Below are 25,345 nucleotides of genomic sequence, written 5' to 3'. Positions count from 1 at the left end.
TTCAGGATTCCTGGTTGTGGCCAGGCAGCCTCCTCTCTTTTTCTATTCCGTGAATCAACACTGGTTTCATAAATTGAACAGCAGAGTCCAAAATCAAGCTGAATTTTGCCTTTCCCACTGAATAGGTGCTTGGTTGGATGCTCAAGGTTTCCAAATCCAGTGTCTAAATTCCAGTTGGAAACTCTCTCCATTCCAAGTGTGACATGGACCTTATTTTCAGCTTGCTTTAGCTCACCAGCATCAGTGCCCCAACCAAGCTGAGATAACACAGCAGTTATAGACCTTTAAATTTGCTTTTGCCACTCAATAACTGCAATTTGGAAGTGGTGAGGGGGGAAAAGCTTCATCGTTCTTCCCAAAAGGGGGACTAGACCTGGTAGCATGGGAATCAAAACTGCAGCAGACCAGAACCCACATCAAGTTCTCTGCCTAGGAAATGGAATGCCATCAAAATGAAACTTCATAAAATGAAGCAGTTTTCCCAAATTTTCATTTAGGTTCCAATCTCACTGACATTGCACCTGCTGTGACCACTCTGGCAATGGAAAACCTTGCCAGACCAGATGGGCCAAGTGAAGAAATTCTCCAGCCTGCATCTGGTATCAGTGTCCCCAAGCAGAACTCATCAAGACCAAGGTCCCCTCTTTCAGGATGGCACCAATTTCCCAGCTTTGCTGCCCTGGGAGGTTGTGATGTCTCCTTCTCTGGAGATATTTCCAAACCCACCTGGATGCAGGATTGACTTGAATGCAAAAGCTCAAGAAGCTAAAGTCCAAGTGAGAGGTTTCAGGTATGGTGAACCCCTGACTACTTCTCAAAGGCTTCGTGTGCCTGTGGGTAGCTGTTCCTTCAAAGATGTTTTTGCTTCCTAGAATGGAAATACTCTGCCAAAAATGTTCAGGGCACCTTTCTACTTCCCTGTCATAGCCAGTGTACCCTTAGGGTACCTTCATATCTCTGTAGACTGAAAACCTAGAGAAGGAACTAAATGCTGGCTGACTCTCCCCTCCAAATTCTCAGCAAAGTTAGAGAGGGATAGGTAAGTGGCACCTATTTGGTAGCAGAACTATCCACAAATCAAGAATTAACAAATGCCCTCCTGAGAAACTAAGGATTTTGTAAAACAGGTCAGCAAGTAGGTGGAACACCTGCAGGGCCCTGTGTACAATGAAGTAAAGTGACTGACATGCAATTTATGTGATGTTTTTAAGTGCTTGAAAGAGTCCAGCTCAGAGCCTCCAAGATGATGAAGGAGTGGAACATCTCAGCATCTCCCTTATGAGGAAAGGATGAGGGGGCTGAGGGGCTCTGCAGCTTGGAGAAGAGGAGAATGAGGGGTGAACTCATTAATGTTAATAAATATGTAAAGGGAGAGCCAGGAGGATGGAGCCAGGCTCTTCTCAGTTATGCCCAATAATAGGACAAAAGGCAACGGATATAAACTTGACCACAGAAGGTTCCATAAGAGGGTAAATTTTTTTACTGTGAGGGTGACAGCCCTGGCCCAGGCTGCCCAAGGAGGTTGTGGAGTCTCCTTCTCTGGAGACATTCAAACCCCACCTGGATGCTTTCCTATGTGACCTTCCCTAGGTGACCCTGCTCTGGCAGGGGGTTGGACTAGAGGTACTTTTGATGTCCCTTCCAACCCCTAACTTTCTGTGATTCTGAGCATTTCTTGATGAGAACATGCATGTCCCTCACCCCATACTCAGTTATCAAGTTTACATTCACTGCACCATGAAATGGGGACACAAGTTTGTGCCCTGTCCTTTCCCCAGGACTCTCCTCTCTCTGTTTTGATCTTTCCACAACATTCTGGAACACCACCATTCAGGCTGTTGACCTTCTGTGGCAGACATCAAACCTTCTGTTGTCCTAGGACATCAAACTTACCCTACCTGTACAATATTACCTCCCCTATACCTACAGGATCAGTGGGAGCTACAGATGACCCAACACCAAGACCAAACAAAACCAAAGCTTACTGGTCACAGTGAATTGGGTAGAAGTTCTGCTCTCATCAGCCAGGAAGGCAATTTCACCAGCATCTTCCATCTTACACTCCCGGATGATCATGGTGTGTTGTCTGCCAGAGGATGTGATGGAGATGCGGTCGCTGGGTTTCACTTCTTCTTTATTTTTCAGCCATTGGATGTTCTGGCATTCATTGTCCAACTCTACACAGAAGATGGCTGTGTCATTTGTGAAGACTGCAGTCTTTCTTGGAAGCTTTTTAATGATGTTTCCTTTAAATGAGAAATTAATTATGATTAGCAAACAGAGATTCATTAAAGTCTCTGGCAGCATTAGACCATCCAGACTACAACAGGACCAGCCAACAGCTCTCACCTAATCAAAACATTGTAGACACTATGCAGACATCCCTAAATTAATTCCTAGGCTCTGAGTGATACAGAACAGATAATCCCAAGGATTCATTTTGGCCTTTAAGGAGAGAAAAGCAATCTTGTTCCACTACAGTCGCCCTGTTTCTACCCCACCATGGGGTATCTGCTGTTGAGTTAAAAAAAAAAAAAAAAAAAAAAAAAAAAAAAAGGCATGTGGCCTTGCCAAGAATAGATTTGGCAGAAATACAGATCTCATTGTTCACATATGGTGGGAATTGAAATTAAAACATTGCTAAAGGAGGTCAGTCTGAAAGCAGACAGGTTTCTCATCTATCTTTGGGCTTCTGCCTCTACCTAAGTTACCAGTAATTTACACACCCGAGGTGGCAAACACACCAGCCACCAGAATTGATAGAAAATACACTAAGAAACCCTCAGATTTCTTCTTAGACTTAAGCAAAGAATTCACATGGAATGAACTTCATTTATTTGTGTCCTTTGCAAGTGACTGTGATGATTATCACTTACTAGAACAATTCCAAAGCACTCAGATGTGACAACTCCCAGGAAAGTTTGGACAAAGCATCAGGAGACCACTCCTATGGACAAATGGTCACTGGTTTCAGCCCTGGGATGGTCTCAGTGAGGTAAAATATCCCTCACCCAGGTAAAGCACCCAGAGCTATGTGATGAGGATCAGTGCTGAGCTCCTTCATGGAGCAGCAGATCAAGCACATGTTTCATCAGTAGCATTCAGGAGCTCAGTTTTCTTCTCATCCTCCCCAAAGCTTGGCTGCACATCTGCTCCTTGCTGCCCTCAAGCTCTGTCCCCTTCCATGGAGCCCTTTCCATCCTGCTGAGCTCTCACACTTGTCCAACCTCACCCTGCTCTCTCCAACCTTCTCTCCCCAGCCCAGACACATTCTCCCCCTGGAAGGTTCTGTCTCTATTTACTCCTGAGACCACCACCTGGCTCCATCACTCTCTTTTTAGTGGAACACTAAAATTCTATCCCTAGGGGAAGGTGAAACACAGAGGTGTCTGTTTGAACTCTCCCACATCTATGGACTAAATTTTCCTTTCTGCCTCCACCTCTGTGAGCTCTCAACTTTTCTAATAATACAAAAAGGAACTTGAGCAAGGGTTGCACCCTTAAATCAGAAGAAATTCTTCTGATTTAACTGGGAATAAATCCAGGGTTCCAATTAGTCAGGACAAGTGCAGTCCTGTAGCTACAGGGGGTCTCCAATCCATACAACAGGAGATGGGTCAATGATACCAGGAGAAGATTCAGACAAAGAAGGAATTTTTTATGGGTGATGAAACACTGGCACAGGTTTACCACAGAGGTTGTAGCCACCTCATCCCTTGAAACCTTCCAGGTGAGGTTGGACAGAGCTTTGAGCAGCAACCTGATCTAGTTGAAGATGTCCCTGCTCACTCTAGGGCAGTTGGACGAGATGACCTTTAATGGTCCTTTCCAGCCCAGACAATACTATGATGAGCATCATCAAAATCAACACTGTAAGTCCTGGAGTTGTATGGATAAGACCTTGCTCATCCAGCAAGTCAGGAAGCTCATACTGATGGTCCTGCAGACATGACAACATCTCTGATGTGTGTGTCTACTTGCTGTGAGACAACTACTCCATAACAAGCTCTACACCTACTCGCACATCAGCCCTAAACCACCAGGCTCAGAAGACTTGAATATGGATCTATATCCACAGTCCACACTTTTCTCAGCAGCTTTCCAAACTCCTGGGAACATTTCCCAGTGTCAGAGCATGGGTCTGGTTTCCAATCCCAAACCTTACTGAGGCTGACCATGTCCTGCATCACTTGTGGACCATAAACCACAGCTGCTAAGCCAACTTCCCAGCGAGGTCACCACCATCTTCAGACAAGACTCATCCTTGTATTCTCCAAGCACCAGACAAGAGGTGCCAGGGGACAGATCCAATGCTTGGGATCACATTAAGGGAAGCTCTGGGATACAGTTCAAGGATGTCACCTTCTAAGAAGCCCCTTTAAGCATAGGTCCCCACTGGGTGACAGACCTCATGCAACACAATCTATCCCCACTCTCTGCCCCTGTGTCCCTGGCAGGAGACCCAGAATATCCCATTGACCAACTCTTCTCTCACACCACCAGGGCTTCTGCCCTCCTTCACTGCACACTTCCATGAGGGAAATACCATTCCCAAGGTCAAGTTTGGAGTCTCCTTGTACAATCCCAAAAAGAACATTTGTCTCCAAACAGCCACACTGAGAAAGTGGACACTGTGCTGGGGTGGAGACCTCATTCCATAGGCATCTGGGCTCTGTTCTTTCAAGGAGAGACCCCCATTTGGGTAACAGGGCCCTATTCTGGCAAGAGAAGCCCCTCCTTTAGTGGCCATCCCAATAAGCTGAACTCTGTCCTGGCAAACTCTGTTTGATGCCACCCTGAGAGGCAGGACACTGTCCCTATTCCATAAGGAGGCAGAGTGACATCTTGTGTGTGCCCCAGGTAAAGCCACTGGAGAGGGCAGAGAAATAAGGGTTATTGCTGTGTCATCCTATCTGGAGGGCTCCAAGGGAACACCTGGCTGTGCAAGACATGCCAAAGCCCCCCCCCAGAAATGGTCAGAGGGCATAAAAGAGGCACAAAAAATACTGGATGTGAGCCCAGCATCCAAGGTCCTGAACTTCCTACCAAGATCATCGCTGGATCCAAAGGTGGTGATATCTTCTCTACCTCTTCCTTATCTTTATCTCTCTCTCTTTGTGTCTCTGTTTCCAACCTTATCTCAGCACATGAGGGTAACACAGTTTCTGACTTTGTGAAGTTTTACTCTGCGTTGCTTTGTTAAGTGTTGTTAGTGGTAACCTTGTTCTTAGTTTGTAATCCACTGCTTTGAAAGGATAACAATATATAATTATAATTATATTCCTTTATAATTCTGCTGGTTGTGATCTCACATGCTTTATAATCTTACTCACTTTTAACTAATGTGGTGTTTTTATACAAACCTCCTGGGCAATAACCTTACTCCCACCAGAGAGTTCCCCAACTTAACCTCAACGAATGGGTTGTTAAAAGAGATTAATTAGAGGAGGAGAAGAATAGGGCTCTGGAACTCATTGGATCCTCTCTGAGGGGGGGTCCAGTCCAAATCTCCCTGGGTTGACCCCCACTCTGGGGAACCCTCCTTGTGCCCACTCTGTGGGAGGTGATAGTGCTGCACCCACCTTGTGGGACCCAGCACTCCTCCACCAACCTCACAAGTGATGGGTGAAACTTGGTCGATCTGAAATAAACCAAACCTTTCCTTACCTTGGACAGAGAGCTCTGCAATGGTCCTGCTCCCTTCTTTCATCTCACAGATATAAACAGCATCATCATCTGCTGTGACATTTTGGACGGTGAGCCGGCGGTACGTGCCCTCCTCTTCGATGCTGTACTTGGTGCTCTGCCTGAGTTTGGTTTCCTCCTTGAACCAAGCTGTCTCTGTGCTGGGAACAGGCACTTCACACTGGAAGGTGGCAGATTCCTTCTCCCTCACTTCCAGATCCTTCAGTTTCTCCTTGAAGGGTACCGAGGGTTCTTAAGAGGATAAAAAACAAAAAAGGAGAAGTAAGGGTGTCAGTTTAGGGTTTAGGGTGGTCTGGGGTAAGAGGTGTGTGAGTAAATGAGGTAATAGGAAAAAAAAATAATACAACAATAACAATATTAATTACATTTTTCCTGAGCTGCCATCCAAACCTCAAATCCAGCTACTGCTGTAGGTGTTCTGCTCTAGCACAAAAAAAAAAAGACACCTTTCATCCCAGCAGAAGGACTTTGTACTAAAATCAATTAGTATCAGCCTGACCTGCAGTGCCTGTCCCACCACAGCACCCAGAGGAGTCTGCTCTGTCACAATAATGTCAAAAAGTTGGTGAAACACCAGGTCAGCCACCTCTGCTCTTGTGGCCTTCTTGTCCTCTGGAGTGAACATCTCTGTGTTGTCCATTGTCACTTAGTGATGACAACCAGGCCCACCCATCCTGACCCTAGAGATGGCAACAGCCACTCCAGATCAGGGAAAAAGCCCTTAAATTAATTGTAAATTAAAAAGAAAAGAATAAAAGAACAGAGAAAAAAAAAGAGGAAGAGCCCAAGTCCCCCAACTGCCTTTGCTTTCCTCCAGCAGTGGATCCGAGGGCTCCATCTGGGGGAGAAAGCAGAGGATGGATCAAACATGGAAAAGAGCTGCAGGGCAGAGGGGAAGGACATGTTATGAACAGAACAGTGTTTAATTCCAGTGACAGCTGTCCTGTGAAATCATCCTGATACCCCAGCACTGAAGTGGAGCAGAGGGAGATGGACTGAAGAGGACAGTGTGGTCACAGCCATGGGGCTGGTGCCACAGTCATGTCACCAACTGGAACCAGCCAGTGCTGAGGCATCACCACTCATGCTTTGTGAGACACCACGTCTTGAGGTGTGCCTTCATCTTCTAATAACTGCACCAGCTCCCAGACTTTTCTTTTTGTGACTCTGTTCTCCCTCTCTCTGACCTCATGCACTCCTAGGATGGCAGTTTCATGTGGTCACTACCAGTCCATAATTCCTAAGGTTAGCCCAAGAGTCAAACACGAGTAGGCTTGTCCCAGATTTAGAAGTCCATTCCCATGGTCACACATCCTGCTCAGAGTTTCCATGGTCTACAGGCTGGAGAAACACAAACTGAGGTCACATCCAAACTTTGATGTCCAGGAGCCTGGATACAGACCTGGTAACTCAGGATATAACTGACTCCATTATCTGTCCCCTCCTGCTCCATCACTAGGACAGGAGCTCCTACAGAAGTTCTGCCTTGGATCTGGTTTGCTCTTTTCTGAGCTCAAATATTAGAAAGGTTCAGTTTTGCCCTCAAGTTTATTCTCAGAGTTGGAACAACTTGCCAGGCCACTAACCCCTCTCCATCTGCAGTTCCCAAGCAGCACCTAAGGTTAAAAACAGAGAAAAGCTGCTCTAGGAAAAACCTCTTGAATGTACAAGCACAAAAGAATTGGTTGATTCTTTCATACTTGTTGCAGTAACAACATTGCTTTTTCAAGGCAGGGGAAGAAGGTGCAAATGTGTCCTTGGCTAGCCTGGGATCACAGAGATCCTCTGAGAACAACTTTGTTTTCATCCTTCTGAGATGTGCACACACATCCTCATCCCACCCTGAATGGGGCTTCAGAGAGACAGCAGCTGATAAGCCAAATAAAACCTGGGATTCACCCAGCCCACTACTTTTCCTGCTTTGGAGGCTGAAAACCCCACCAGCCTCTTCCTTCCTGAAAATGCCTTCATGCTCTTTACATGACCTAGAACATACCTGGTCAGATAAAGGGGGTTAATTTTGGTAAGGAACTACAAAAGAACCATAGGCCTCTTGAGAGTAGGCATCCCAAATAATTCATCTGGTCTATAACCAGTCATTTCCAGGTCAGATTGGTGCTCAGAGAGGTGGCCAGGAAGGAACAGTGTCTGCAGCTGATCAACAGACAACCCAGCTCTCCAGGAAAGGTCTATGAAAGGCAGGTGCCTCATCTTCCTCATTAATAAACTCATCAACACAGTCGGACTGTATGACCAGATAATGCTTACATGAAGAGGACTTCTAAGGATGGAAGTGTGAGGCTTCACACCAGCCTGTCAGTATATTTTAGCTGGCTAAATGGATAAAATAAATAAATACACTTATTCTGCCATGGGTCAGAGTCAAGTAGAGACATCTCTCACTGTCTTTTCACCCCACCTTGGTTTGACAGATCCCACTCTGTCAGATTTTGACATTTACATTGCAAATCCTCTAACATAGGGATCCTCTCTTATTTATTTGTACAGCACCCAGCAAAAATCAGAATTATTCCCATCAGGAAGAGCTGCAGCAGGTAGCAGCCTTATATTTGATCTGATAAACTCCATAAATACTGACTGCTCCTTTCTAAATGGGACATGTGACATGGTGTCATAGGCTTTTGTTTGGGTCACACCAACCAAACTAGCAATGAGCTGATGCTATTTTTTAAAAGCAGGTCCTGCTAACATTTATTTTGCTAAGAATAGGAGCAGCCTACAAAGAAGTCAAAGTTTCCTTCACCATCTCAAGACATCTCTCTGCTTGGCATGGTCTTCTCTCCTGTCTACATTTCCTCTTGTGTATTCCTGGCCTTCTCACAGGCTCACCATTTATTATTATTTGTTTATTATTCCAAATTATTTATTATTCCAAAGACAGCTTTTCCCTCTGCCTAAGAAAAATGGCCCAGTGACAGTAAGACCATGGAGAACCATTCCCAAGGAAAACATCTAAAGTTTCACAGACATGTTTCCACCCCCTTGGGCCTTTGGTCTTCTTCCTACTTTCTGTGCTTTCCAACTTTCCTTTCTCTCTCCACAGTTCTAAAGTTCCCTTTCAGATCTGAAACTTGACTACCATGACCAATGCTCATCCAAAATCACTTCAGGTCAGAGGGAGAACAAAGTGGCCTCAGCCCCAGCCTGTTTATTCAGTCTCTATCCTCTTTACAACCTTTAACCTTTTCCTACAGTATCTGATTTCTGGATTCAGGGACCCAGATGAACATTTCTTGGGCCAGGCCCAAGGATGGAGACCTGAGTGGTGTTACTGCCACCTTTACACATGGCTTAGGGACATCTCCAAAGCCTTCAGCAAATTCAAGTCAGTTATTTGTGTTCTTCCCATCCTTACTTTTGGGAAACTTTTTCCAGCTTCTTTCACAGCTCACCTTGCAGCTTAAGTTTGGAATTTTTACCCCTGCCCTGGACACATTTCTGACTTGGGGTAATCAGCTCTTGGTTTTCCTTAGGTGTCAGAGTGAGTCTCTGAACTTCAGCATCCCCCCCTCCTAGAGATTTACTACCTCTCATTTGGGAAGAGCTCAAAAATCTCATTTTTTTTCAGCTCAATGATCTTGAAGGCATGGGCTCAACAAAGTGCTTAAAGATGTCTTGAGTCCATGGGTCTAGGATCTAAATTGATGGAATATAGGTGGTTGACCTGTGCCCTTAGAGACTCCTAAAAGCAACCTGAGACAGAAAGTTGGGCTAGATCATCTCTTTTTGTTATTATTACCTTTAAAAGACCCATAAAAATTATCCTTTAGCTGCTTGATTTGCAATTCTGCAAACCAGAACACCAGAGAGAATCTAAACCCACCATCCTGGCTTGAGAGAACCAGGATAAAAATGTCCCCCAGCTGCAATGAGACCTCCTGGTCCCTTCCAGCAGAGTGTTGATTTTGGAATGGGATGGAGAGGAGGAGCATCTGTGCCTACAGGGAGGAGAGGATGGTTCAGGTGACCCAAAAGACCAATGACAGGGTTCCTTCCATGGTGCTCATTATAAAATGACTCCTAAGAGAAGCTCCCTCTGGATTATGTGCTGGTTGGGTTGGGGTTGGTTTGTTTTGGCATCTCTCCCTATATCCTGTTTTCTCAGCAGAGAAGAGCATCATTCATCAAGACAGATCCCCTTCTCCTGCCTCCCTGAGCAGGACCAGCCTGAATTCTCCAAGAATTCTGTGGACTGTCACTGGGACCTGGGCCACAGGCAGCCCATCTGCTGCTGAGTCCAGTTTGGGGCTTTTCTGGTTGGGAAATAATTACCAGCTGTGGAGCATGGGTTCCATATTTGTATAGGTTTGCCTGTCATTCACCACCATCATTATTATTCTTTTGTTAAGCCTATTCTAGGGTTTTTTTCCCAACCTTAAAGTCTCTCTTATTCCCCTTTTTATCTTCCCTGGGAATGTAGTGAGGGGATAACACAGAGCATCTGTCACCTGGTTAGTGGCTAAAACCATGACAGCCATGAAGTTTTTCCTTCCTGGCACCCATGTCTATGGACACACGTTTTGGGTGCAGCACCACGGGCTCCAGAAATATGGTGTTACCTCCAGAAAGACCAACACAGCATCATGGTGCTCCCCAAGAGTGACAACTTGGACAATTTAGCTGTTTCTGCATCGCTGAGCAAAGAGAGGGTTGTGTGGCAAGATGGCCTCCCCAAACCCAATGGCAGACGAGCTGATGGCATCACCACTGGCATAAACAGCAGAATTAAAAGCTCCCCTCACTGCTAAATTATTCTCAGTTGTCTTTGGAGGCTTGGGAAGGACTTCTGGTGACACAAAGAGTCATTATTCAGGGCCTAATTATAACCAACAGAGGTAGATTTTCCATGACAGCTTTGGCCTGGTCAGAAAGTCCAACATGGTTTAGGGTAAGGAAGCAACATCCCATAAACATTTCCACCTAAGCCCTCTGACTCTTGACAATGGACATTGATCAATACCCTTTTTTTTCCATGGTGTTTGCTCCCAAACCTGGAGCTTCAAGTGCTCTTCCCCATCTGCTTTGAACTGGTTGCACCCACTGAGAAAAATCAAATTATCAGGGGCCAGGGGAGGGTGTTTGTCTTTGCAAGACAAATGCTGGGCAAGTGACAGAGCTTGGGCCACCCTAAAAATTGAACAGCTAGCCAAGGGCCAGGCTTGGTCTTCAACTCTGAGTCCCAGCTCATGAAGTAATCGTGGATTTATGGAAGAGGACAAACTCCCTTCCCAACACCACTCAGCACCTCCAAGGGATAGAAATGAGTGGGACAAGAGCCAGTGAGTTCCATGGATCCGGTGTCACTGATGGGAAAGACATTGAGTGTGAGAGAAGTCCAGAAAAGGGAAAGGAGAAAACCAAATGAAGGTTGGGAATGTTCAAGAGTGCTATGAAGCACTGACCACACCTACTCGGTTGGATGTCTGATTTATTTTGCTGCCCCTCAAACTCATCTATTTTGCCACCCAAGTGGTAAAGCTTTTTCTCTCAGGGAGGTGATTTATGGGTGCTCTCTGGGTCTGCAAACTGCCTGCTGTAACCTTGCCAAGTGGGAGATCAGCTTGGAAACTTGGAGCTGCCTTTGTGAAAACACACGTGTCACACCTTTGTCACCACCCTGAAGAACTTGGTCTGACCTCCTGGGACAATCTGAAGGCAAGTTCTTCACCACTGACCATAACAGGGGCATCCTGGGCCTGGTAGAGTTCTGGGAGGATACAAAGACCACAGGCCACAGTGATACAAGCTGAGAAAAGACTGAAGAACCTGGTAAGAAGGAGGCTGCTGGTGGGTTCCTCTGTGCAGGAAAACTGAGAGGGACTGGAATTAGAGTTGGAGTGGGTCTCCCAAGGGATCCAAGGCAGCCTGACACATTCAGAGTTTCCTCTGCTACAGCTTAAATGGCACATGGTGAGCAGCTCAGCTAAACCCTGTGGTGAATGTAATGTGATTACAGCCTGGAGCATCCCTGATGGGGCTTTATCAGTCTCTGACCAGGAGGATGGTACCAGATCTCTTAGATTACTATAGAACCAGGATAGTTGGGAGCTTTACAGATCAGCATCATCCCAACTGCCCCACAACCAGCCAGTTCCACATCATCCATCCCTGACCAGTGCCCATTTTTTGCCCTTCCTGATCCCCCCCATGATGAGACTCTCTCTCCCTGGGTCATCTCTTCCAACGCTTCACCTCCTCTACAGCAAGAGGGCTTTATCCACCTCTCACCCACAATTTGGTGGCAGAAACGTTGCTCAAGCTCCCAACCTCAATTCAGGAATACATTTGCTGCCTCCTTGCAGGCATGACCACCATCAACACCCACCTTTGACAGTGACCAGCACGGAGCTGTAGGTCTCTCCTGCCAGGTTGGAAGCTGTGCAGGTGTACAGCCCGTTGTCCACCTGCTTGCAGAAGAGGATCTTCAGCACAAAGTTCTCCTGGTCATCCTCATAGATGACGTGCCTCCTCCCTTCCAAAATGACCTCGTTGTCCTTCTTCCAGACAATCTCTGGCTTGGGCTCCCCTGTGACATAGCAGCTCAGCTTGGCATGCTTGCCCTCAGTCACACTGCAGGTTCGGGTCAGCACCCCGAAAGTGGCATTGCGGGGACCTTTGGTGGTGAGTCCAGCCCCTCTCTCATAATCCCTGGAGACGTTGTAGCTGCTGCCAGACAACCCTTCAGCCAGGGAGTAAGGCTGGGGAGATGTTGAATCCAGAGCCCCGTGGGAGATGTCCACCTTCCTGATCTCCTCTCGACGCTTTTGCAGGTGGGACAGCAAGGAGGTCGTCTTCCCACAGCTGGGGTTGAAGTGGCTGCTGCCAGGGTTGGAGGAGCCCTGGGTTTCCACCACCAGTGCAGCAGAAGCACTGGCAGAGCCAAGGAGGTTCTCTGCCCGGCAGGTGTAGGTGCCACTGTCCCCCAGACGAGCACACTGGATGGTGAGAGCGTTGGACTCCCCAGCAGACTCGATCTGGACGCGTCCGGCATCAGCCCTGTTCCTCAGGTACCTCCCATCCTTCTCCCAGTTGACCGAGAGGGGAGGGCTGCCTTGGACTTTGCATTTGAACAGGGCATCTTCTCCCAAAGTTACTCTAATGGAGGAGGGTTTCTGGATGAAGTACGGGGCTGACTCTGTCACTGTGGTCTCCTCTCCCACTTTGATGCTGACGGCAGCGAAAGCTTCGCCGATGGTGTTCTTGGCCCTGCAGATGTACTGCCCACTGTCCTCCAGGCTCAGGTCATAGATGGTCAAACGGTAGAGATCACCATCTTCTGTGGTTTTAAACCTCCCTCCAGACTCGACTGGAAGTTTATCCTTTTCCCAGCTCACCACTGGGATGGGGTTTCCAATGATCTGGCAGCTCAAGGTGGCATCTTTCCCCACAGACACCATAAATGCCTTCGGTCGGGTCAGGAACCTGGGGACACCACTGAAGGAACTATAATCCATCTTGGTTTCCTTCCTAAAGGGTGAGAAAGAGAAAGGTCAAGGAAGAGCAAATGTGGAGCAGGATGACACTTGACAACAGTGCTCTGGAAGAAAAGCAAGAGTCCCAGCAGCTCCAAACCTGGAAATCCTGCTCGGAAGATCTGAGAGCATCATTTCCCTCCAAAATCCTACATCTGGCTCAGGGGAGACCTCATCACTCTCTCCAACTCCCTGAAAGGAGGTTGGAGCCAGGGAGGGGCTGGGCTCTTTTCCCAGGCAACTCTCAGCAAGACAAGAGGGCAGGGTCTCAAGTTGTGCCAGGGGAGGTTTAGGTTGGATATTAGAAAGAATTTCTTTCTGGAGAGGGTGATCAGGCATTGGAATGGGCTGCCCAGGGAAGTAGTGGATTCTCCGTGTCTGGAGATATTTCAAAAGAGACTGGATGTGGCACTGAGTGCCATGGGCTGGGAACTGCAGCAGTAGTGGATCAAGGGTTGGACTTGATGATCTCTGAGGTCCCTTCCAACCCAGCTGATTCCATGATTCTATGATCTCTCTGAATCCTGCAGCCCCTTGGCTCCTCCACCCACCCATGGGTGCTGCAAACCCACCCAGCCACCCCCTCACCCCGTGGCAGATCCCCTCTCCCCCCCACCACCTCCAGCAGACCAAAAATTCCCCTTTCCCTTTCTCCTGACACCACAGGACTGAGCTTCCTTTGCTTTGCTCCTTCCTCCCCCAGCTCCTCTCGCAGTGCAGTGTCCCGAGCCTGCAGATCAAGGGCTCTGAATTGATCCATAGGTGCTATAGGGTACCATGGGATGTCATAGGATGCTATAGGGTGCCATGGGATGCTATAGGATGCCATAGGGATGCTATAGGGGTACAACAGGGTGCCATGGGGCTATATGGTACTGTAGGGATGTTATAGCATACCATGGGGATGCTATAGGGGTACTATAGGGTGCCATGAGATGCTATAGGATGCCATAGGGATGCTATAGGGGTACAACAGGGTGCCATGGGGCTATATGGTACTGTAGGGATGCTATAGCATACCATGGGGATGCTATAGGGGTACTATAGGGTGCCATGAGATGCTATAGGATGCCATAGGGGTGCTATAGGTGTACAACAGGGTGCCATGGGGCTATAAGGTACCATAGCGATGCCATAGGGTTCCTATAGGGTGCCATGTGATGCTATAGAATGCTATAGGATGTCATAGGGATGCTATAGGGTGCCAAAGTAATACTAAAGGGTACTATAGGGTGCCATGGGATGCTATAGGGGTACTATACGGATGCTAAAGGACTACCATAGGGATGCTAAAGGGGTACTATAGGATGCCATAGGGATACTACAGGGTGCCATAGGGTGCTAGAGGGTGCCATGGGGGGACCTGAGAGGGATCCATAGATGCCATAGGGTACCACAGGATGCCATGGGGATGCTATAGGGTGCCATGGGGTGCCAAGTGGATGATACAGGGATACCATAGGGTGCCATAGGGGGTACCTGAAGGGAACCCATACATACTATAGGGTCCCAGAGGGGTGCCATGGGGGGTACCCTCAGGAGGATCCATAGATGCTGTAGGGTATCATAGGATGCCATAAGGATGCTATAGGGTACCACAGTGGGGTAGCTGAGGGGGACACAGAGATACTACAGGGTCCCAGAGGGTGCCATGGGGGGTACCCTCAGGAGGCTCCATAGATGCTATAGGGTACCATAGGGTGCCAGAGGGATGCCATGGGGGGTACCCTCAGGGGGATCCCAGGGGGACCCATAGGTGCTATAGGGTATCATAGGATCCCATAAGGATGCTATAGGGTGCCACAGTAGGGTAGCTGAGGGGGACCCATAGATGCTATAGGGTACCATAGGTTGCTGCACCCCCTGAGGGAAATTGCTTCATCTCCCTGTGTCTGGGCTCCCCTTCCATTTTATCTTCATGCTAAGACAGGGATGGTCTTGCAAATAGTGATGTGCACAGTGTGCAGCTCAGCATGGACGTGCTGGAGGATATGGCAAATCATGGGTGAAAATTAACAATTCCAATTTTTCATTCCATTTACACTGCTGGGGGCTGAAAGACAGGAATTACCATTCAAACTTAATATTGGGAAAGTGGCAGCATAAAAATACAAACTGGTGCTTGTTAGAATCACTGTTGCCACTGAAGATGGCATGGCTGAGATAACCTTCACATTGCATTTGGGCCACAGATTTGAGGCAAAAAAAAAATCCATGTTGTCTTCTTTCTATATTTAACAAGGAAAATAATGCCCTGTGTCCTACTCTATCCTCTCTCTCTCCCTCTCCAAAGAGCACACAAAACTCTTCAGAAGCATCTGAAGGTTTTAGGAAAAAAAAAAAATTGCTTTCTAAACTGATTCAGTTTTGGTTGGTTTTGTTTCCTGGTATCAAGCAAGTCTCATCGTTCCACCAAAAAGTTTTAGAAAGTCAAGAAAATGCTCTCAAAGCTTAAATCTGGATGGGAAAAAATTAGAAAATAAAAATAATGGAGGGGAGGGGAAAAAAAATAAATCATTCTTGGTAAACACCAGGAATGCAAAGAATGACACAATCAACCTCCAACCTTCAACCACCTCCCAACTAAATATTCCCAATTCCATCAGCTGCTCCTCCTCTGACTTCTTCTCACCTATAAATGATTGAGCTCCAGCCAATGCTGAGACCAATTGATGTCCTGCAGGGTGGGCAACTCCAGTCCTCATTCCAATGAGGATATAGAGCTGGTTTTTCCTGGATCTCCAACTGGTCTGAGAATCTGGGAACTGGTTTGCACCTCTTTAATCCCTCTTATCCCCCCACCCCCACCCCATCAGCCTCTGTCCTCACTTGAGCTTTAAAAGATGTTTTCCACAAAGCTGGAAGCAGAGAAGCTGCAGGAATGGTTGGGAGACCCAGATAGGAGCAGTCCTGGGCTTGAGCCAAAATACACTGAAGTGGGTGGAAATTTCCACTGAAGTCCAATGGAGTGACAGTCAGAGTCTTCTGCTAACTTGGGGAAGGAGCATTTCAATGCTCAGAGGGGGATGCTGGAATTCAAGCCCATCCAGCACTGAAATTCACTACATTTTATAAGAATTAACCATCAAAACAGGGGCTCAGAGCTCACACCTGAGTCTTTCCCAGGCATCAGATGGAACTGTGGGCTGCACTGTGTCACCAAGCTGCTTGGATCCATCTTCAGAAGATGCTGCTATGTCTCCTCCTTCCCAGCTCCCTGATTGCTCCTGAAAGATGTGTCATCCCCACTCATTTCCAGCTTCAAATTCACCAAAAAGAATTTAAAAACAGAGCTGGGTCACTTCTCTTTTTAATTGGGTTCTGTGTAACATGAAAATAGATAATCTTAAAAAGATCCCTTCCAACCCTAAAAATGCTTGATTCTATGGAGCACAGAGACAGCTTCAGACACAGGAGATGCATTGGGGAGCCAGCCAGTGACTTTTCAGCAGCCTGTGGCTTCCCTCAAACCCACCTGCTTGCTGTTCTCCTTCTCTGGTCCCCAAAAAAGTTATATCCACACCTGGAGAAGAGTTCTGCTGCTCCCTTCCTAAAGCCCTGGGTCCTTCTCCCCTGCTCAAACAAGCCCCAGCTCCTCGTTGGTAACTCTGAGACTCAAGAACATTTAAACACAGTGGGGCTGCCACATCTGAGGTCTGCTGCTCTTGCTCCTGCTCCAGACTGGTGCAGAAAATCATTCCAAGAGTTTCCTTTCCAGGGGTGGGAGCCTCAGGATGACAGAGGTGAAAACACCATGAAGATGCTGAGCCCCTGGTCCAGGTTTCCCAGAGAAGCTGTGGCTGCCCCATCCCTGGAAATGTTCCAGGCCAGGTTGGATGGGGCTTGGAGCAACCTGGGCTGCTGGGAGTTGTCCCTACCCATGGGACAGGGTGATCATTAATGTCCCTTCCAACCCAAACCACTCCATGATTCTAAGAAAAACCTTGTCCTGTCAATGCTGAGGGCATGGACTCCATCAACAAGCATTAAACCCTCACCTGCAAGGAGGATGAAGCTGCAAGGAGTATCCAACACTCAGACAGCTCAAGCCAGGTAGATAGACTGTGCTAAATAAACCATATTTTGAGGTTTTTATCCCATATTCTATCCCATTTAAATGGGATAAATATGCATCACGTTAGATCAGGCTGCTCAAGAGGTTTAGGAGTAAGAGGGAGAGGAGAACCCTGTGAGCACATCCAGAGGATACGATTTAATTAACAATGATACTGTAGAAATATTAAGTATGATTCAGATGCTTTATACAATTAAAAAAAAAAAAACAAAAAAAAACCCTAAATAAAAATAGTAACTCTCCACGAGTGCCAGGAGAGCTTCCTTGGGAGGGATGGGGCTGCAACAAAGCATGAATAAAGCCAGTCAGTGTAGATGCCCTTTCCAGTTTATCTCAGACATTTACCAGTGTCACATTTCCCCTCATAATCCCTCTGTGATTAATCATTTGCAGCAGAGATCACATTCCCATCTGGGTATTTCTGAGCATGCCCAAGGCAAAGCAGCAGTGTTTGTGATTTCACTGCTGGCCCTGCTCATTCAGGTTTTCCCTGCTTTGCTTGGGTTTTTTTGGGGGAGGAAAGCATCAAATCACTGCTCAGGAACACGTGGCCACTCAACCAGTCAGGGCCTCCCATCCCCTCTCTTAGAATCTCAGAATTATTTGGGTTGGGAAAGAACTTTGAGGTCATTGAGTGCTGCCAAAGGCACCACCAACCATGGCCATCAAAGACAGAGCCAGAGGGGTCTTACAGCAGAGGGATAAACTGCTTCCTGACACTCCAAGCTGACTTTTTCCCATTTTCTCAGCTGCAGGTCCTGCCCTTCAGTGAAAAATGGTAAAAGAGCAGAAGGGGTGGTTTGGGGTGAGAGGTTGTGTGGTTGGATTACTCTGAACCCCACAGAATCATTCTGCTTGGGAAAGAGCTTGAAGATGATGGAGTCCAACTCTTCCCCCAGCACTGCCAAGGCCACCACTGCCCCGTGTCCCTCAGCATCACATCTACAGGGCCTGGAAATCCCTCCAGGGATGTCCTGGGTCCCTGAGAACTCTTTCCAGAGAGAAACTGATCATAGAATCATTGAAACAACCAGGCTGGAAAGGACCTCTGGGATCATCAAGTCCAACCCAAGATTGGAGATTGTTCCAAATCTAAAACTCCCCTTCCACATGCTGCCTTTTCCTCTTCTTCTATCCCTTGTTACCTGGCAGAAGAGACCAACACCAACCTCATTACAGCCTCCTCCTTCCCTCCTTTCCATCCCTGCCCCACATCTGCATCCCCATGGACCACTGAGCAAGCCCCTGGCAGGGGGACAACCTCTGGCTGCACCCATTCCTGTTAGAATAACCTCAGGCTGTGCTCATCAGGAGATGGAGATTCCTGATGGTGCTGCCATCCCTCTCCAGACATCCCATGGGATGGGCCAGCTTGTGTCACCAATGTTGAGCTACGTTTGGGGAGTCTTCTCAGTCACCTCTGAAAAGACAGAAATCCCACACCATGCCTGTCCCCCACCCTGACTCTGGTGATGCTCTCCAGAGTGACAGAGGTGGCAAATTATTCTCTGGCCAAACCTCTCAGTTCAGTGGTTAGAAAAAGAATCCTCTCCAACCATGACCCTGGACAAAGAGAACCATGCAGTGCATCTCCTAAAACATTGCCAAGCTGAATGCAGTCATAACGTTGGCATAATCAAAGCCTTGGGGGATGTAAAGCCCAGGTGAGGACAAACACCAAACCCTAAGAGACCACTGAACCCTGGATACAGGTCAGGAGCATGGAAGTTCTCCCTGACACCCCTTGAAGACTCATCCCATGCCTGCTTGCTCATTTTCTCAATCCTCTTTTCTCTGCCCAAGCAGCAAACTGATGATCTGGGGTCTTTTTCTTGCTTTTAGAGATCATATTTCCTGGATGTTTTCTTCAGTGCCAGCTGCCCAGCTGTGCCCTCCATCCTCTCCTGATGAGAAAGGTCCAATCCACAGGAAACCTCCCACTTCTGGGAGCTTTCCAAGAATACCACTAAACCAGAACCCAAGGCAGTGCTGGTCTGACTGCCAGCAGTCAGAACCCAGAGAACAGAGCAGAACCCAGCTGCCCTGTTGCTTCTCCCAACCTCCCAGGGAATGGACAAGTGTGGAATAGCACAAGTGTTGGGTGTCAGCTGCAAGCCCAGTGACATCAGATGGGTGCTGATGGATGCCTCCAAGCCATCACAGCAGGCAGGGTGCTTTCAGGGTGAAATGCACACCCAGCACACCCAGTGCTCAGTGACCATTTCATCTCTAAATCAGGTGCAAGCAGAGATTTGCACTGGTGCCCTGATCTGAGGTGGCAGGATTTCTCCCAGGGCCATTCCATCAGGGCAGGAATGGGATCTGCCACAGAGGAGCTGGGCTCAGAGGCTCAGCTTGGGCTACTCTAAATTCCTCTTCAGTGAGGGACAAGAGATTCTGGCGTGTCCAAAGGTCATTTGATGAGCTGATGGGAGAGTTTTCTGAGGTGGATTGGAGGATCAGTCTCCAAGCACTGTGGGCACAGAAAACCTGCAATAAACTAACCCTGTTCCAGTGAGCTTCCAGCTCAACTCAGGCTCCTCTGCACTCCCTGTCCTCTAATGCTTCCTTGGGAAGCCAAGGCCCACAGGAGATGTGAAGGGAAATTTCACAGCAGGTTGGGAGCTAAGATGCTGTTAAACCTGGTAAGAAACCCTCAGCAAACCCGTGGCTGCACTCAAGGCAAAACAATCTTACATTTCTCACCTTCAGGTTAGGGCTGAACCATAGAATGGTTTGGGTTGGAAGGGACCTTAAAGCTCATCCAGTTCCAACCCCCCTGCATGGGCAGGGACACCTCCCACCAGCACAGATTGCTCCAAGCTCCATCCAACCTGGCCTTGAGCACGTCCAGGGATGGGGCAGCCACACTTTATCTCAACAACCTCTTCCAACCATGCCCCAGCTGTCTACAAAGGGCCCTGCATCCCCTCCTGCTGCCAGTATGAATTCATCATCAATAACCTGAGTATTTCCTAGAGCTGGCAAGAAACAAGAGAGCCAAACGATCCCTTAGAAAGAAGAACAGAGAGCATGGTTTGTACACACTGCCAGGCAAAGCATTCACATCACCTTCCAGGCACACAACCAAACCTACACTCAATGTAAACCATGGGAGACTGAAGCCACCTCCAGCACCTCTGTGCTTAAAGAAGATGCTTATCTTGCCTCTTTCATAGACAGGCAGATTTCTTGCTCATCCCCCCATTAACCAGGCAGCCAGTTGACCAACAGCTTCAAGAAAATCCATGCAAAGAAAGAACATCTTCCTACGTGGTCATTGCTACAGTAGAGAGGCTCCACTTTGGATTCCCCCCACCCCCTTGACAGACCTAAAAAACAACCCCAGAAGCTTTCAAAGGACTAAAACTGCACCAAAAGCACCAAATCAGCTCCTGAGGACTCCATGACATCATTTTTTCCTTTTGTTTTCCTGAGTCTAAAGGCACCCAAGGCTGCTCTGATGCTAAGGAAGAAAAGACCACAGCACCAGGGAGGTCTCAGGGATGCTCATTCCTGCTCCATGGTGGGGAGAGGGATGCAGGGAGAGGACAGAAATCTTGGGTTTGCAGAACTGAGGAGAGAAAAGGGGTGATGGGAAATGTAGCAGCTTCATCACAAATGTCCCCCAAAGTGTATTTTGTTTCATAGAATCATAATTGGCTGGGTTGGAAGGGACCTCAGAGATCATCGAGTCCAACCCTTTCAGACAGAGCTCCTGGAGAGAAGCAGCTCTGGTGGAATCCCACCTCCAGGTCCATCTGCTGGACAGGGCTGGAGAGTTTGAGAGCTCCAGAGATGCAGTAAATTCACTCTGATTTATTTTACTGAATTGCTCTCATGGTTTAGCAGGCTGGAGCTCTACATGGTTGAAGTTGGCAGCAGTGTTAGAGCTGCACCAAGGCCTCTTTCCATATTCCCTGCACCACTAAAAGCAGCTCTGAAGCAAATAATCCCATCTCTTAAATCCCTTGCATTAAGAGGAAAATAACTTTGCTCTTATTAAGCTGGGAACACAACCTCCTCTTTCAGCACGTGTGGTTCCCTACGTGGGGGTGTTGCAGGATCCCAACTCTTTCCCCCAGGGATGAAGAATTCCCTTGGGGACAATTAGCAAGAGAGGCTCCAACCTAAGCCCTTGTATTTTAACAAGAGGACGTCATTGTCATTACAGCCACTCCACCCCATTGAGCTGGAAGGCCCAAAATAGCCTCAGCTGTCGAGCTCCATCTCTCTCCATCTCCAGTCAGAACCATTTGTAGGAATGGGAGGAGGTTAGGGAGAAAGGGGGGGGTTGGTACTGAGAAGTTCAGAGGGGTTTAAAAAAAAAAAAAAAAAAAAAAAGCCCTTGCTGAAGAGAAAAGCAGCCCTGAGGTTGTGCCCTGGAAATAAAACTTTGAAAAAAAAACCTCTGCAAAGGAAATCTATTTTTTTCCAGGCTCTCTAGATGCACTGCTATCTCCAGTTTGGAGAGAAAAATGTATCAAGCAGAATCAAGAGCTTTAAACCTGGTTTTCCTCTCTGGTCTGCCCTGGAGATTGATCTTTGATCTTTTGATGACAGGACCAGAAGTAATTCAGCAAAGCAATCCATATTCTGCTCAGAGCAGAAGATGGATGGATTTAGGACCTCCACCTTTGGTTCTATCTCTAAATATTTTTCCTAAAGCAGGACATCCCTGCACAAAGCAGCAGAACAACACTGACATGGATAACCTCACCCCTCCCTCAGCTACAAGCAACATTCTCCCCTTTTTCCCTGGCTATCAGCATCCCCAAGTCCACTTCTCTTTAGATGAAGGCTTAGGTCTTACCTGGAGTCTTCTCAAGAGGCTGAGGAGAAGCAAAGCTCTGGACAGAGCAAGAAAAAGCTGATTCCTATTGAGGTGACAGAAGGGGAAAGGGGGAAAAAGGGGACAGAGGACACGGGGAGACCATCTTGGCTTTGGTTTCTCCCCCTCACCCTCCCACCCCGCCTCCTTCTTTCCCCTCCAGGAAAATAAAACAGAAACCTCAGTGCTGGGGCAGGGATGTGCAGCAGAAGGTCCCCCCCTGAGTCCCCCAGCAGTGGCTTTGGTGCTCAGGGTTAGGCTGTGCCACCTCCCCACCCCTCCTCTGGGTTCTCCACCTCCTCCAGGCAAATTGCTGACGTGCTTTGCTTCCCCTCTGCAGCCCAGCTCCAAAATAGCCCTGGGTGTCATTTACCCAGGAGATTAAGTTTCCTGCAGGAGACAGGCAAAAGGGCATCGTTTTAGGGACACTCCAGCAACAGAAAAATACCCCCCAGAGGTTTCTGGTGGTCTGGGGGACAAGGTGGGTCAGGAGTTCTCTCCTCAAGAGTCCATCCCAAAGCCAAGTGATGAATGTGACCTGGGGACTTGAGGGTAGGCAGCTGCCAACTCATCAGCATTCCAGGAATTATTTTTTTTCCAAAGGCATCAGATCAATAGGGGGGTTATTTATAACCTCCCAGGCAGATGGGATGGCAAATAAAAGGCAAGGTAATAAATCTGAGTCAATCTTTGCTTTTCTTAAACGAAGTGTTACTCTCCCTTTCTTAAATGCCTTGTTCTGTGCCTCTGAAGGGGTTTACAAAAACTCCATGAGCTGCAGCTCAAGGTGGCATTTTCCATAGTTAGCAGTAAAGTGGCTAATTTTTTTTTAACAGATTCCTAAAAACACAGTTCACAGAATTCCTGAGGCTGGAAAAGATCATCAGGTCCATCCCCTGACCTGACCCCACCACATCAGCCAGCCCATGGCACTCAGTGCCACATCCAACCTTTCCTTAAACACCTCCAGGGATGGGGACTCCACTACTTCCCTGGGCAGCCCATCCCAATCCCTGAGCACCCTCTCCATGAGGAAGTGCTTCCTGAGATCCAACCTCACCCTCCCCTGGCAGAGCTGAAGCCCGTGGCCTCTAGTCTGTCTGGGAAAAGAGCCCAAACCCCCCCCTGGCTCCAACCTCCTTTCAGGGAGTTGGAGAGAGTGATGAGGTCTCCCCTGAGCCTCCTCTTCTCCAGCCTCAACACCCCCAGCTCCCTCAGCCTCTCATAAAACTTTCCCCCTGGTCCCTTCACATCCTCATTGCTCTCCTCAACATCTTCTCAGCATCCCTGCTTCACAAGGTGTCTTAAAAGACCCAGATGGGTTGGGATCAGTCAGATGGTTCTTTGGTGAAGAGCTGGCAGCCAGACTCTTACTCCTTCTCCCAACAAGAACATCATGAGGCTTTCCCCATCTTGGGCTCAGTCTCCATGGGGGCCTGCAGGACCTTGCTATTTTTCTCCTTGTGGTGCTCAAAGAGCTGCTCTGAACCCTCCTAGAAGGAAGTCTCATTTTCTCTGTGTGACTTCAGCTCCAATAACTCCTTGCTCTTCTCTGGACCTGCTCCAGCACCTCAATCTCCTTCCTGAGCTGAGGGGCCCAGAACTGGACACAGGACTCAAGGTGAGGTCTCACCAGAGCTGAGTACAGGAGCAAAATCCCTTCCCTGATCCTGCTGGACACAAAATTCCTGACCCATACCAGGATGCCATTGGCCTTTGGGGCCACCTGGGCACACTGCTGGCTCCCGTTCAAGCCATCATCCACCACCAGTCCATCAGCAACCAAAGTATTTTGGACTTTCAAGTCATTTCAGTTAAAGACAGAGGAGCCAGAATCAACCCCAGGAGGCTCCCCCTACCCCCAACCACTTCACCTCCCCGTGGTTATCAGGAGGGAGCTACTCAATGTGCTTATTTTTGGCAGGAAACAAAGCAGATAAGGGGCTGCAGAGGCTGGGGTAGCTAAAGGCACCACGTTGGGTTGTGTTTACTCACTTGTCAGGGCACAAAAACACTGCCTGGGGGAGCAAACTGGAGGTTTGGGAGGTGGTTTTGAAAGCAGGAGTTGAAAAGAGTCCCAAGGAACAAAGTGTCCCCTTCAGTGTCCCCTAGGAATGGGTACTACTGCCTTGCACACAGAAGGAATTTCCATGTTTGAAGCCTCCAAGCCATGCATTTGGCTACTGAAAAATAAAAAATGGATGAGATCCAGCATAATCTGAGTGGGATCTCTTTGGGAGGAGAGCCCAAGGATGAAGAGAGAAAAATAGCTGGACTCCTTTACCTTATTGCAGAGGGATGACCAAAGACAAGGACACTGGCAGGAGGAGAGAGGGAAGGTGTCCTAGGGATGTTGAGGTCCTTCCCAACAGGGAAGAAGCTGGGAACTGCTTTGTTCTAGAAGTAAATCATGTTTCATCCCATGCAGTGACCTCCTGAGAGCAAGGATGTCCCATCCTGGACCTCCTGAGAGCGAGGTTGTCCCATCCTCGACCTCCTGAGAGCAAGGATGTCACTTCCTGAAGCACTGCCCCATGGATGGGAGATAAAAAGCCACAGGAAGTGTAAGATCCACCACGATCTTCCAAAGGGGAAGGAGAGGGGCTAATATTGACTATCAAGTGAGATGGAAGGACCCACCCCTCAAATCTTACAATAGGCAAGGATGCTGCCCACCAGTGCCCAGGTCTGGGACACTGCAGAGAGGTGGCACACAACAGCCTCATGCTCCTTCTGAGTCAAAGCATGGGCAGAATTTTACCCAGAGTGGGTCAAAAACCACCATAAAGTTAGAGGATTGAGGAAAAAAAAAAATCTCTCAGCTGACATCTGAACTCCCTGAGCATTGGCAGAGTAACTTCATTCAGTGCTTAGGGAGAGCTTTGGTGAAGCTCATCTGTCTTTCCAAAGATGCTTCCTAGCATCCTACTGGGTTCTGCCCTCTGTTCTGAAGCCAAACTTTTAGGTGCAGTAGAAGTTCCCAACAATCTGAACACAAAAAGTAATAATTTCCTATCAAGTTTTATCTCCTATCAAGCTTTGCACTTCCAGGCTGACCCTCAACCTGAAGTTTAGGTGGGATCAGCATCCCTCTGGGAGCAAAGCATAACAAGTGAAATATTCCTTGGAACAACCTGCCTCACTCTTCCTCACCCTCTGAGATCCAGCAAACCATGGAGAGCAGCAATGGCCAGAGGTGGATTCTTCAGAGACTAAAATGAGGTCTTTGATTCAACACAT

The 25,345-nt window shown here is 48.0% G+C and overlaps 1 protein-coding gene across 5 annotated transcripts in view; it reads right to left on the bottom strand.

Moving 5' to 3' along the window:
* OBSCN (obscurin, cytoskeletal calmodulin and titin-interacting RhoGEF) overlaps positions 1-22,273 on the bottom strand; it is a 216,830-nt gene extending 194,557 nt beyond the window's left edge. For all 5 annotated transcript variants that reach the window (XM_030445973.1, XM_030445974.1, XM_030445975.1 and 2 more), the window contains exons 1-4: positions 22,088-22,273; positions 12,053-13,194; positions 5,668-5,937; positions 1,986-2,246 (exon numbers count right to left, since the gene is read on the bottom strand). In XM_030445973.1, coding sequence (XP_030301833.1) covers positions 1,986-2,246; positions 5,668-5,937; positions 12,053-13,181 — 1,660 coding nt within the window. In that variant the 5' untranslated portion in view covers positions 13,182-13,194; positions 22,088-22,273. The remainder of the gene's footprint in view (positions 1-1,985; positions 2,247-5,667; positions 5,938-12,052; positions 13,195-22,087) is intronic.
* Positions 22,274-25,345: the final 3,072 nt, after the last annotated feature.

Source organism: Calypte anna, chromosome 2, assembly GCF_003957555.1.
Source record: "Calypte anna isolate BGI_N300 chromosome 2, bCalAnn1_v1.p, whole genome shotgun sequence".
NCBI lineage: Eukaryota > Metazoa > Chordata > Aves > Apodiformes > Trochilidae > Calypte > Calypte anna.
Note: the sequence above shows the minus strand (reverse complement) of the source record. Positions and strands in the feature narration are given on the sequence as shown.